Source organism: Dioscorea cayenensis, chromosome 11, assembly GCF_009730915.1.
Source record: "Dioscorea cayenensis subsp. rotundata cultivar TDr96_F1 chromosome 11, TDr96_F1_v2_PseudoChromosome.rev07_lg8_w22 25.fasta, whole genome shotgun sequence".
Taxonomy (NCBI): Eukaryota; Viridiplantae; Streptophyta; class Magnoliopsida; order Dioscoreales; family Dioscoreaceae; genus Dioscorea; species Dioscorea cayenensis.
The window spans coordinates 20,015,996-20,030,717 of NC_052481.1; the positions used below are offsets into that span (position 1 = coordinate 20,015,996).

The 14,722-nt window shown below is 32.3% G+C and overlaps 2 protein-coding genes across 4 annotated transcripts; both read right to left on the reverse strand.

Moving 5' to 3' along the window:
* Nucleotides 1–7,136: 7,136 nt before the first annotated feature.
* LOC120271912 (protein S-acyltransferase 11-like) lies at nt 7,137–9,575 on the reverse strand. 2 transcript variants are annotated; one of them, XM_039278598.1, is made up of 4 exons: nt 9,445–9,575; nt 8,747–8,977; nt 8,325–8,623; nt 7,137–7,755 (listed from the first exon to the last, which is right to left on the reverse strand). In XM_039278598.1, exons 2-4 carry the CDS (start codon nt 8,958–8,960, stop codon nt 7,273–7,275), a joined length of 996 nt encoding a protein of 331 aa, XP_039134532.1. In that variant the 5' UTR covers nt 8,961–8,977; nt 9,445–9,575; the 3' UTR covers nt 7,137–7,272. The 2 variants fall into 2 exon arrangements, with proteins under 2 accessions (XP_039134532.1, XP_039134531.1); XM_039278597.1 differs by having other exon boundaries at nt 8,747–8,981.
* Nucleotides 9,576–9,937: 362 nt separating this feature from the next.
* On the reverse strand, nt 9,938–13,491 carry LOC120271938 (delta(24)-sterol reductase-like). 2 transcript variants are annotated; one of them, XM_039278622.1, is made up of 4 exons: nt 13,467–13,481; nt 12,551–12,603; nt 10,689–11,943; nt 9,938–10,581 (listed from the first exon to the last, which is right to left on the reverse strand). In XM_039278622.1, exons 2-4 carry the CDS (start codon nt 12,559–12,561, stop codon nt 10,129–10,131), a joined length of 1,719 nt encoding a protein of 572 aa, XP_039134556.1. In that variant the 5' UTR covers nt 12,562–12,603; nt 13,467–13,481; the 3' UTR covers nt 9,938–10,128. The 2 variants fall into 2 exon arrangements, with proteins under 2 accessions (XP_039134556.1, XP_039134557.1); XM_039278623.1 differs by lacking the exon at nt 12,551–12,603 and having other exon boundaries at nt 9,939–10,581; nt 13,467–13,491.
* Nucleotides 13,492–14,722: the final 1,231 nt, after the last annotated feature.

The window sequence follows — 14,722 nt, forward strand, 5'->3', positions numbered from 1 at the left end:
AGAAGGTATAGAGCACTATGAGTTCCACCATCCATGAGAAACTTATAAAAAGATCTTTTTGTTCATATTTTTAATGATTTTGAAAACTTTAATAAATAAAAATATTCCAAATAAGGTTACCATCACTATCCTATGAGTTTTTTAAAATTAAAATCACATCAATGGCTTGCCTTCTATTTGTCAAATTTTAGCAAATTGTTTTCTATTCTCTTTTATTTTTAATTTTACAAATATGAGACAAGCACTCCCTACATAAAGGTGTCAAAGGAACAAACAAGTATAGAAGCGCACCAATTATAGACTTAACAACCCCCTAGAGATTTTTTTTGTGTAGAGGGGCTAACACAGAGCAATGAACGCAAATCATACTCCCTCAAGATAATATATCATAAACCATAACTCCATGATGATAGATCTCTCCTACCATACAATGCTGGAGTGGTGGAGAAGATAACTACTCTCACAACCAACTAAAAGTTTTGAGGTACAGTGCAATACAAGTTTTTTTGTTCATTGTTTGATTTATAAATAGGCTGAGAGTACAGCACAAGAGATTGTCATAATACAATACAAGTAGATAAAATTTTTGTACCACCAAAATGTTGGTACAAAAATTCTATCATGGTACAGCACAACTGAAAGACTACATCATCCTCAATAAAAAAACAAAAATTTCAATCACGACATACCACATCCCATGGCACTAACTCCCCGACCTTGCACCTCCTTCTCTTCCTCCGCCGATGCATCCCTTCCCCATTTACCTGATCCTCTTCTCTCTCTCCATCTCCATCTCCTTCTCCATCTTCTCCTCTTCTCCTCCCTTTTATTTTTGAGCAATGATAGTTTTATCAAATAGATTTCCTGAATTATGTGGATGCCAAGTTGGCATCCACGTCATTCTTTCTTTATCTCTTTTTTAAAAAATAATAATAATTTTTATTATCTAAATCCTAAATTTAAACCTTTAATGGTAAATGATAAACCGAAAACTCCCTTCATAAACCCTAAAGTGTAAATCTGGTTTACTAGTTTTTTATGACATAGGATTTAGGGTTTAGAGTTTAAGTTTTTAGATTTTTTAGGTATAGATTTTGTAATATTTGGGTTTACAAATTTAGATATGATTTTATAATTTAAAAAAATTAATAATTTAAGAATTTTTAAAATTTAAATTTGAAGTTTATATAAAAAAATAATGACATGGATGATAATGTGGATGACAAGTTGGCATCTGCGTCATTTGGAAAACCTACTCAGGAAATTTATTTGGCAAAAATAGCATGCTCTTTATTTTTTATTTTTTATTTTTTTTTATTTATTTGCCCTTTTTTCTCAAAGATTTTAGGGTCTCTCTAAGATTTTAGGGTTCCAGGCCTTCTTCTTCTCAAATAGATGTTTGATTCGTAAGATCTATATGTTTCCGGATAAATAAAAGTGATCAATATCTAAAAATTTGAAAATTTAAACCATATAAAAAATATACCTAAATCTTTTTATATTTCTATCCAAAATTTTAAAATTAAAATCTTGTAAAAAATAAATATAAATCCTTTTAAATCTTTACCCATGAATTATGGGATATGATTTTCTTGGAAATATCAAATATATTAGTGAACTCATATAAAAAATATTTTATAAAAAAATTGTGTTTAGTTTAAGCAAGCAATATTTTGCATATAGTTTGAAAATAAAAATATATAATTATGATTTAATAAGTTTATTAATTATAAAAAATTTAATCATGTTAATATTGATAATTAAAAAAACTCCAAAATCTATATTCTTATGAAGTTTTTAATTGCAAAATAAATATATAGGATAGTAAAAAAAAATATCACAAGTATTTATAATATTTTGTCCAGTACTTAGTACAAATCAAATGAAACATCACAAAAAATTTTATGTTGTCTACAGAATATCAAACATGGTACAGTACAAGCAGCTGTGTTGTACCACAATTACTTATACTATACTATTTGTATTGTTCTTAATTAATTGCTTATCAAACGGACCCTAAAACATGATATTGTTCATACACCTTCATAATTAAACAAAATTAAATATCAGTTTATAAAAAATTTATTAAAAAACTATTTAACAAAAAGAAAACTACCATTCCTCACTTTCTAGCTCTTGAAAAAGTTGTTCCAAAGCAGTACTGCAGTGCTATTGTGTGGCTACTTTCAAATAATGAAAGCAAACATGAAACAAAAAGAACAAGTTATGAAAGATAGTTACAGGGAGACAAAGACAACACAGACCCACATGCAATGCATTCAAGTTTCAAGTGAAAGAAGCTGAGAGCTGGCAAAAACACACTCAAAAATCAGAATTCAGTAAAATTCAGTAAAATTCCATAGAATCAATTATGCATCCAGATCTAATACTATTACAAGCAGACAACAAGGCCAGTCACAAGCTTTCATCACTTCTCCTTTTTTTTGTGTTTTCAATCAGATGAATTGGATGTGTTTTCTGTCTGACTCCTTGAGCTGTAAGTAGTGTTGTCAAATGAGATGAGATAAGGTATTTTTGTTTTTCTTCATGTGTGTTTGTCTCTCATTCCTCTTAAATTTTAGTTTATTTTAATTTATTATATTGATAAATATGTTGTGTTTAAATCAAGATTTTTTTAAGCTGAATGAAAGAATAAACTGATGTACTTGTAAAGAGAGGTTGACTAATTATATATTGTTTTTAGCTTGGTTTTTAATATATTGTACATCAACATTGTGGAGAAGGTGATTAATTAAAAAAAACCCAAAAAAAAAATATTTAAAAAAAAAAATACGTCAACCACAAGAGAGTTTACATGAATATATTAAAACTAGACTGGAAAAACAAAGTTCTTCTTTCATTGAAATATGAAAAGGAAAACTATTAAGATGGGAGACAAGAAAACAAAGTGAACCATGATATCACAGTGAACCATGAACATTTATAATTTAGTTTATTAATGCTCTGCTGCATCAACATGTTAAGACATAATTTGCTTAACAAGTTCTTCTCTTCTGTACCTGCTGTTGTTCTTGTTGCAGTTGCAGTACAGCTCATTCCACATTGGAAAAGAAACAGTAATCAGTTCAGTTTACTGATCACTGTCAGATCTATCTTCCATTTCCACCAATTCATCTTCTCAATTCTCATTCACTGTAGAGATCATGTCAGAAACTGGATCTAGATATATATATATATAACCAGAAAATTCATGTGTAATTGTAACAAAAGTTCAATAAATGAGGCATGTTGTAGCTTCAAGTTGCAGTATCTTATAAATCCAAGAAAAAGCTAATAGCAATTGAATTACTGAAGAAATCATCACAAAACAGTTTATTAAAAAATAAAAAAAAAACCATAAAACTCATGATAGCAAAAAACCAGTACTGAAACAAAAGAATTCTGCATGTTATCTTTCAATATCTCTCTCTCTATGAACATAAACTAATGCAAAAGAAATCTCTATTAAATTTCACAAAATTTAACTCAATTCACTACACACAATGTTCTTCAATGGATTCCAAACTCCACTTTACACTATCTCCATTATGCAAAAGTAACATTAAATTCAAGAGAGAGAAAGAATTATCATCTATCAATCAAACTCTCCATATAAAGATTAATGATGATATATACATACATATATATATATATGTACCTTATGATTTTGTCTGAGAAAAACAAAGGGAGAAGAAGAAGGTAACTATAAAAGACATGTTATGTTTTCCCACATCTTTCTTGAACTTTGCACTTCATGAACTCCCTTTTTTTTAAAAAAAAAAATCACTTTGAGCTTTAAAAATGAAGAACAAAATGGAAACCCAATTAAAGAGTCCATAGTTCAAGAAAGCCGTGGAAAAACATACCCACAATCTTGCAAAACTTAATCCTTTTCTTTCCTTCCTTCAAAGTCCAACCCTAAAAACCCTAACAAACAAACCTTTATATCTATATCTATATATATATATAATAAAAAAGAAAAAGAAACTGTTTTTTTCTTTCACACGTGTGGAAGGGACGAGTGGGAGAGTGACACGTGTGAGAGTGCGGTCGTACACGGTGATTCCCGAGGTTATAGGGTTAGGGAAACGCGGGAGAAATGATGAGCCGTTGGATTGAAGATCGGACGGTGAAGGAGGGGGTTGACGGGGTTTCACTGAGTCGCCCGGCGAGGGCGCCGGGTTTCTCGCCGGAAGGATTCCCCTGCGCACGCTTCCTCCGGGCGCGGGAACGTGTGGGAGCCTGACACACTCGTGTGTTCAAAATCATGTCAAATTTTGTGTTTTTATTTATTTATTTATCTATTTATTTATTTATTTACATTTGTAAATTTGTTATTTTATTCTAGTTTCAAGTTAAAAATTGAGTGTTCAAATCCGTAATTTATTTATTTATTTAAAAAAATATTTATTTATGTATTTATTGCTATTATTGTTTATTTATTTATTTTATAATTGGAGCATTTAAGTAGACTTTGATTGTTGATGACTTTATAATTGAAAATATTTTTAATTTAAAATTGCATATAATTGGAAATTATATGGAGAAATCAACAAAATTAGTTTTATAATATCAATAAACTACATTCATTAAATAGAAAAAGAGTACAATTGTATAAGAAATACAAATAAAAGAGATATTATTCTCTATTTAATGTTACAGCATAAATATGATTTTTGTTATAAGATATGTATTTTAAAATTTTGTGTTTATTTGGAAGTTTGAAAACGATTTAGAATTTATACTTGTTTGAATAAATGTTAAAAAATTAGAAAATAAAATGTTATTAGGAAAAATGACAAATAAAAAAATAAGATAGTAAATATAGCAATTAAGTGATTATAAGCAACAGAGGATAATTGAATACAATTTCAATTTCAGTCACTTCAAATGTTATTTGGAAAATATATGATATTTGTGAAGATCATCAAATAGTGAATTACAATCAAACAAAAGCCCATAGAATTCTTGTTTGAAAGAAAATTCATAAATTATTTGGGACATGTTTTTTTATGATAAGACATTGTTATAAATTTAATTCTGACAAAATAGTTTATGTTACATGAAATGGGAAATACTGATAAAGATGGGAGTAAAAACTAAAAAGGGTAAAAAACAAAAAAGAATGATTTTGAAATGAGTTTTCAGTAAAAGTTTAATGACTTTACATGGTTGCTTTTTTGACCTCCACAAAGTTGTGAATTCTGATGATACAATGTAGATACAATTTAAAAAGTATATAATATAATATATAATATATATATATAATAAATATTTCCATTGTAGGCATACAATGAACCCATACTGTTGAAATATAGAAAGACAAAGACAAGACGAGCAGGCTATATTGACCAAAAGTGGCATGAAACATGGGTCTCAATGTTATCATATGCAAAATGAAGATGGCCAGATGGGTTCAGAAACTTTGGAAAACAGAAAAAGGAATAGGATGATGCATTAAAAGAAAAACAGAAAGATTAAAAGGAACAGGAAAGAAGGTTAAGGTGGCACTGCAGAGCATCAAGGACTCTGCATGATTTCAGGGGTTGCCCATTCTTTGTGGTCTCTCCATCTGCATACTTCACAGGTGGAAAAGCCCAATCTCAAGTTGTAGGGCACTATGTTATACTATATATTTATATTTTTTCCGTGTATATGTATATAAATATATATATATATATTGACAAATGGGGCAAATGTTGTTATAGTTTATATTTATTTATGAATATGGTCAATATTCTTGAGTGGGTTTTTGCATGAATATCCTTAACAAAAAATTTTTGAAAATGCATAGAATTTGTGAGTTCACAAGAAGCTCTACTTTTTTGCAATTGTTGTAACAACTTGGTCCAGCCCATGTGATGAGTTGTCAGTTTTGGCCCATGTCATTTTGAGCCTAACAATTTTTCTCTATAAAGAACACCACAAATATTCGAACCTAAATCATACATAAAAAGCAAAGGACCTTAAGTCTAATAGTATTGTCCCCACTGAAAAAGTATTTTATGAAGACTTCTATTACTCAGACTTAAAACACGCCAAATGCATTAGTGGCAAAAAAACCCTTAGCTGTGGGAGTGGGCTTACAGCCCAACTTTTGTGTCGGTAAAGTGAGTGCACACCAACTGAACGATCAATTTCAGATGGTGTGTGCTTTACTAACACGTGGATTTTACACTTTGCTTAAAAAAAAATCATACATACAACTATGAAATCTTTCGCTTCGATTCAATTCACTTCTTATTATATATATCAGCAAGATATAGCAGGAAATATATTGTGAAATATTTGGGAAGGGTCACAAATAAAATAACAATCCATTCTGAACTGGGCCAACAAACCAACCCATTGCTTCTTTCCTTTTGGGATGGACCAATGCACATTACACAGAAATTAATGGCATAAATTCTCAAGAGTTTTTTTATTCACTTCAAAGACAACCTTTCATAAGTTAAGAGTTATTATTTCATTGTCTTCCTTAATTAGAAATCAAATGGCTCTATATGTCTCTTGTCCACATTTTTTTTAAATTAAAAAATACACATATAATATTGTGTTACCAAAGGTGTGGCTGGCCGTTCCATAAATTCATATATGAATGTTTCTTTAGTCCATCATGATTGTTAGAAATCTATAATTTTGAGAAAGGTTTATAAAATATTTCAATTCATTAAATAATGATTTGCTTAGTTTAGGTTGAACTCAAGCTTGTTAGGCTAGAACTAATCTCAAGCTTAGTTAATTTTGCCAATTTTGTATAAGTTTTTCTTTTAATATAATTGGTGGTTTATCCACTCTATACCACAAATACACACACAATAACACAATCCATTCAATTTGAAAATAAAAAAATAAAAATCACAATTATTTATAAAGTAGTAAATAATATAATCCAGCCAAGATTGATAAGTCAATGAGGCACTTAAGTTAAAATTATGAGTATATTTGTTCACATTATATATATAAATTATATACAATTAAAACATTTTATAAAATATATATATATATTCTATGTGAGGAACCTGATTAACAATCAACAATAAAAATAATTTGTTCATCCATGTTTTTTAGCAAGGTTCTTCAACAATAAAAACATCATTAATTATTTAAAAAGAACAATAAATTATGCTTACAGCTAAAAATAACAGCCATGGAATTGCACAGCAAAGCAGCCAAAAAACACTTGCAATTGCATATCAAAACCCAATGAACAAAACCATTCAAGGATATGGAACAACAATACACATGCCGAAAAAATAAAGGAATACCATTTTACAAGAGCTTGGAGCTTAATCTTTGCTGAAACTTTATCGCATTTGCAGAACCAAGTAGGATCCTAAAGGCCAAGTACGGGCAACCGAAGAAGCGTAGGAGATTATGACAACCGCGTCCTACATCGATATTGTTTTCAAAACTTAAGCTGTTGATATACGTATTACCTTCGTAAATTAAACATAGCTGCTGCCACAATAACACGAAAATGCCGATTTCCACAGACAAGCTTGCAAATGCCAAGTATAGAAGAACAAAGCCCCTGGGTGGAAGAAGTAATACTGATCTAGCTAAGGCAGTGACAACCACTTTTAATACTGTTACAGCATGCTGATGGTTATATCTCACTGAAATCTCCAGAGGCGGCCAGATATGATAAGCAGCATATGTTGTCAAAATGGCAACATAAGTGCAACTTATTATGATCAACACAAGGAATGCAATGAATGACCGGTGATTTGCTGCTCCAACGCAATTTCCAATCTGCAAAAAGGGTAAACCTTGGAATTACAATCTTTATTGTAACCAATTGGAGACCAAACAGGCCGATAGGATGACAAGTTGTCGGTAATTCCATAGAAGATCACAGAAATCAGAAATCAAAAACAAGTCAATATGTTATCCGCACAAGTCTAATGTTTCTGCAATAAGGTTCTATTAGAAATGATAATAATATACCACCAATTTCAGACAACAAAGGGATTTCAAACTTTAGCATTCCAGAGTATTTATTCAAAGATGACAGCAATCAAACGATGATGAACTCACATGATTATTTCAAACATACGTCATGCTCTTGCTGCCTTTCACAGATAAAATTCACGACAGTAGCACTATCATACACAAGACATGTTTATATTAAATGTGCAAACTGAAAAGGCACAACCTCCATCCGAGATGCAATTCTGATATTGCCAAACAATTTCTATCCTTTGGATCTTATGATCCTAGCAAACCTTGGAAATGGCTTCACTAATAGGCAGGTTTTCCTCTATATTGATATATTTATTTATTATGAGGAAAATTAGCTAGTAATTGCTCAAGAAACTTACAAATGGGCAGTGATGATCCATGTCGAACACACATGTTCTGCAAGAACGACAGTGATGTGTTCTTGGGCACTTTGGCTTTCTACAGTACAAACAGAAGGTATAGTTCTCAAGGCCACCCTGTCCAACAATGGGATATCTACCCCATTCAACATTTGCCGATCTCCCAGCATGTCTGAATGCTGCAAGGAAGAAGCTTGAAAAAGTAATGATAGACAAAATAGCCGTTATCGAGCAATGGAATACCCCACAAAAATAGCTGATCAAGAATACAGTTGGATACACAGCCCAAACACCAGCACCTGCAGAGCACATGACAGATTACAATGGTTTCAAGAAGTAATCAGCAATGAGAAGCATACAGTTAGAAACTAGCCAAGAAAAACATGAAGTGAAGGAGTATTGGAAGGAATTAACAGACTTACTTATCACAATAAGCATAAATAAGACCACAACAAGAACAAAGAATCGATCCCGCAAACGTCTCCACCCGTGAAACCATTTACTATCGGGTTTCCTCCGAGACTGGTTTCGGTTTGTTATAGCACCACACCACCCACACTTGAATATAGACGAAGTAGATGAAAGAAGAATGCGCAAGCCACATCCCCAACATGTTGTCTCATGGCTCCCAATCATGTGATCAGTGCAATGCTCTTCCTATGCATGCTTAGGCATTAATAAAGCAAATGAAATGAACCCAATATCTACCTACATGACAAAAACTGGAAATTCCAATCTAGTGATAAATTATTGCCAAACTTCATAGATGAGCTTCAATATCTCACCATTTTCAACATAACAACCCTATCAAACTAATACTCCTAAATTCTGATTATTCACACATCACTAAATAAAAACTTCAGACAATGAACAAAGCATAAAAGATTGCAAATTTCTCAACAAGCACAAGTCAAAGGCTTGTTTGATTCATTCAAAGTCACAGATGTTTATCAATACTAACTAAAAAAAGGATAACCATTCCATATAATCCTTGAAAAAAAATTTAAAAAAAAAACCAAAGATGAGATTTTTCAGCACAACAATTGTATTCTCTAGCTAAGATTGATGAGAAAAAGGGGTCAAAATCTAAACCGAATTGCAAAGGAAGAAACGTTGATACCTTAGCGGCTTCTTCATCCATCCACTTGCTGTTTGTCGAATAGAAACGAAGGAGGAGAAGAGAAGAACAAGAAGGAAAGCTCGGTTTGTTCAAAGGGAGAGTGGAAAAAGAGGAAGGACTAGAAAACTTTTTCCCTTTGCTTCTCTCTTGTTCTTTGGTTGAAAATTATCATAAAACCCCCTTGAATTTTTTATTTTGGTATTTTACTCGGTATATCCCCGAAAATACACCTAATAATTCGTTGAAATTTCAAAATGATATAATCAGCTTTATAAAGGTAAACAAATTTTACTAATATAATAGTCTTTATTGAATTTATATTAGTAAGTGCTATTATTATTATTTTTTTTTAGTAAAAATGAAAGATACAATTAAAAAAAACATATAGATAAATACATAGTGGTAACGCCTTTAAAATAATATAATAAAAATCATAATTCTAAAATGATAAATCTTTTATCAATGAACAACGGTGCTAAAAGCCTGTTACATGAACAGTATTTTATCATCTAAGAATACAAATTTGTTCATTGGTTTTAATTCCCGAATAATAAAATTTATTCACTTTAATTATTTTATTTAATACAACAATTTATGTGATAAAAATATATAAAACGGGCAGTTAATTTTTATGATCCAAATGGTGGTTTCAAGCTACTAATTTATAGAGAACCAGAAAAAACATCAACCCAATGAAGTCTTCTCAGCATAGGCTGATTCAAGCATGGCTTGTTCAGCTTCATACACTTCTTTCTCCGTCTTCCTCCCTTTCTTGCTCTTATAGTATATACTCATGAAAGTACCAACAGCCTTGTACTTTCTACGGCATTCTTCATAGAGTTCACCATCAAACATACGCCAGAAATCCTTCTCACTCAGCTCACTGACTGCATATTGTGGTTGGAAACCATGGCTCTGAATCAACCATTTTTCGAATCGACGCACGGCTTCAACTCCATTGAACTCCTCTCCACGCAGAACAGCAGCTGGAGCGTAGTATAGACCAATGTCAGTGTACATCTGCGCGTAGTTTGTATCACCTTGCCGATGGTGCAGCTCAAATCCTGGTTCAGGATGCACCATTGTCTTCACCGGAAGTTTGAATAAACGATGGGGGCAAAGCCATACCGGATACACCTAAAGGATTAGGATATATTAGATGCAAACCAAACATATTATGTGGACATAGTTCAACTCGAAAACTTACACGGAGAAGAGGAAAGTACTATAATTATAGAATATACCTCCATTTCATTGTGAAGAAACTCGAGCGCATCACTGACTTTGTACAGAGGAACAAGCATGTCTTGAATTACATGCATGTCATGGTAATAGTTCCGAATAGCTTCACCTTGGGTGGCCTTGAGCAATGAAACCTTCGGAGGCATAAGCCAGCCAAAGCACCACCGGAACCACCACTGGTCCGCAAACGGCAGGATCAACTTTCCTTCCCAGTATATGGACCTTGTGTGCCTGTGATAGTATTCCCTTGTGGGAATGTATTCGACAAACTGGCCTCTTGTCAATGCTGTCTGGCAATGCTGATAGAACCAAGGCTTAAACCACCAGCCTAATTCATTGATGGCATTACCCTTTCTCTGCGCCTCTTGCTTAGAAGCATATTTTCCGGTCGTCACCACAGCTTCAGTCTGTGTATAGATCATTGTTTCAACAAAATCTGGAACTTTTGCAGGGTCTCCATCTCTTGGTGCGAAAGAATCTGCATAAGCCTGTGCAAGTTCCTTCAAATTACCCCTCACCGGCTTGCAAGTCACTTTCATGTATTCTTTCACTGGTATGAGACGAATATCTGCTGAAACTAAGAACCCAATTGTACCTTGAGACCAGGGAATGGCATAGAAAAGGTCAGAGTATTCATTATCCTTTGTAGCTCTAACAACACGGCCATCTGCAAGCACAACTTCCATTGCAACCACTGTGTCAGAGAAAAGGCCATAAAGATGAGAGCTTCCTTCAATCCCATAACCATTAATGAGGCCTCCAACAGTAAGATCATCAAGCTCAGCAACAACAGCAAGTGCGAGATTCATGGGAACTGTAACTCTGCTTATTTGACCCATATTAACAAGAGGCTCTACTCTGGCAATCATACTCTCTTTATCAATGTCAAGAATATTTCTGAATGCAGAGAGATCAACCTCAAAATGTCTAGCACGTTTGTAATCAACATTCCTCATGCCGACAGCAATGAATGGCTTTCGAGCAGTGCAAACAAGCCCATCTTTCTTAGGATTTCTTTGCTTAAGGCGATTCACAACTTTCAGGACATTCTCATCGTGTTCTCTTTGGCGACGTTTAAATGATTTCAGCTCAGATCTTATGTCACCAAGATATGTGAGGAAATATATTGTGAAAGATATGGGAAGGACTACAAAAATAACAACTACCCATCGGAATTGGACCAAGAAATCCACCCACTGCTTCTTCCTTTTGGGACGGAGGGGTGCATGCAGGTCCAACATGCTTGATAACCATACACTGCAAAACAATCAACACAACACTCACATTAAAATAGAAACCAAAACAGAGTAAGTTGCTTAGAGTTTCTACATTCATTTCAAAGAATCCTGACTTAATAACTTTAAAAATCCTTCAAAGATATAATAGAAAGTTACTATCATTCAAAAAGTGTAAGGTGAGAGGGGATTTGGACATGCACATTCATGTAAGGCTTTTTGATTCTTCAGATTCTACAATTTGTGAAAGAAAAACCAAATGATAAAGAATCCAGAAAGAATCTGGAAAGAAGTGTAGTTTACAACTATCCACTGATATAGACTTAAGAAAAGAAATATATACTGATTGCTCATCAATCCCTCGCTTGATCAAGTATTGTTATTTGTGACCAGCTCCCATTAGCCAGAGTTTGATAATAGTAAACTAATCGATAGTATTTTTCAAGGTTCACCCATCAGCTCCAGTAAGAAAATAATTAACTAATAAGGCAGATATAAGCATAGAAATTAACCAATTATTATACATAAGACTTACACAAGATCCATATCTTCTTGAAAGGAGATTCAGAAGACAAGAAGTGTATTAAGTCAAGACATTAACTTCAAAAAAAAAAGAAGCAACTAGATACCAAGGCTGCATTCAGAAGCCAGAGTTCTACATGATCTCCAGCCACTAGACGCACTAAAACAAGACAAAATAAAAAGTTAACAACTATAGTAAAAGAAATCATAACCCAAAAGCCACCTAAAAATATGAAGAAAAAAAACATTGAGATATAGTAAACTAACATACACATCAAAAAAACCACAAATTACTTATAAATTATTTAAAAACCTTTCCTTTTTTTTTGGTCACAAACCCTGTAAACCAAGACATGTGCACATAAACCTAATATGTGAAATGAGAATTTTGATCTTGAAGCTGCACACAATATACACCTTTGTTGAATTACAGTCTATACGTGCAAAAAATGGCTTAAACTACTCAGGCTTATCCATAATTCTCAGAAAGAATAATAAAAACATTAAAAAAACACAAAACTAAAAACTAAAACTAAAGTAAGAACAGTAAATCAAAAGATACAAACCTCAACTTTATCGTGTATAAAAATAATAAACAGAGTTTTTCAAGCTAAAAAATTGCACTTTTGTTCACAAACAAAATCCAAAACCGACTTTAAGGCCTACAGTGTGGAATTAAGCATCTATGAATCCAAAACCGTCCTATAAATTCAATCAAAACCTATTCCCAAAAGAAAACGTACCCCCCACTGTCTCCAAAGATCAAGATTACCAAAAAAAAAACAATCCGAATGGAAAAAGATGATCGAATCCATGATAAACCATCCCCTCATAACTCAAAGATCGAGGGTTTGAAATTGTTTGAATCTATCCCGTTTCCACATTTCCCAACAAAAAAAAAACAACTTTCTTTTTCAAAAAGAGGGGGAAAAGAGATAAATAGAAAAGTAGAGCAATTCTGAGGCGACCAAAGACGCCATGAAAAGCTAAAACCAAAGCTCAGAGCTCTCCCGGAGCACGTACCTCGCCGAAGGCGGGGTCTCGAATGAGCTTGCCGGAGTGGGAGAAGACAGTGAACCTGGGGCATTTAAATAGAGGACAGGGGTTTAAATTTACGAGTTTGCCCTTATGTGGGGTCCACTATGGGATCAGGTGCGTTGCATGTGACTAGCTTTCTTCCAAAAGATTTTTTTTAAAAAAAATATGTATATATATTATATAGATATGCTAATTAATTTATTTTTAATAATTATGATGTAAATGCTATATTTTTTTGAATGAGGATTACCAAAAGATTTGCAAAATATTCATGCAGAAAATGTATATACAGTGATTTATTAAGATGAGATTTTGTATATATAATATGAAAAGATTATAAAAATTATCCATATTTTAATAAAGTCATATATATATATATATATATTCACTTAAATTATCATCAATTCACAAAGTAAAGTGATTTTTAATTTTTCATCTAAATGAAAAGTTAAAAGTTGAATTCCCTTTCATAATAATAATTGAGGATTGTGACTTGTTTATATTTATTTTAAAAAATCACTTAAATTCAACTCTCATATACAATTACACTATTAAATATATAATTAATCAATAGAGTAGCTAGGTTCCAATGAAATTAATTAATAAAAATTATAAATAATTAAAAATATGAAATAATCGTTGATTCAAAATCTTGAAATTTGATTTTGATTTGAGAGGGACTGAAATACTAATTGTTTATGATGGTTGAGACTTTTTGCTTGTTAGTGGTTATAGAGATTTTTAAGAGAGGATTCCATTAGAAGAGTAAACATTATTAGTTGATTGCGGTCATGAGATAAACTATTACAATCACTTCACCAGATTGGTCTTTTTACTTGTTTGCTCTATCATCATTTATTTTTTTATTTTTTTTTATTTTTTTTATTTTTTTTTAAAAAGGCCACAAGCACCAGAACCCAGAGACATGCACATGTGGGGAGCAAGACTCAACGCCGACTCACGTAATCTCACTTTACGTAGGACATGAGATCTGATTTTGGGTCATCTCCGAAACGAACGCCCTATGTAAAAAATTTGATACCAATTGACCCAAAAACCGTTGGTTATCATCATTTATTTCCATTCCTACTATATATATATATATATATATAAAACACAAAAAGGATTACAAACTTAATCTATCCTGTTTGAAAGCTCTTATCAACCATCTAGGGATGTCCATTTCTTGAAAATACATAGATAAGACATGCAAACTTCTTCCTCTAGTTCCCAACTGATCT

Excerpts from the sequence above, each read along its gene's own strand:
- LOC120271912 (XM_039278597.1), bottom strand. The coding sequence starts at position 9,465 with ATGGATGAAGAAGCCGCTAAG. Across the intron at positions 8,982-9,444 it reads TGGATGAAGAAGCCGCTAAG|GAAGAGCATTGCACTGATCA; the intron begins GTATCAACGTTT and ends AAGCATGCATAG. Across the intron at positions 7,756-8,324 it reads TGGATCATCACTGCCCATTT|ATTGGAAATTGCGTTGGAGC; the intron begins GTAAGTTTCTTG and ends CCCTTTTTGCAG.
- LOC120271938 (XM_039278622.1), bottom strand. Across the intron at positions 10,582-10,688 it reads TTCTTCACAATGAAATGGAG|GTGTATCCGGTATGGCTTTG; the intron begins GTATATTCTATA and ends CTAATCCTTTAG.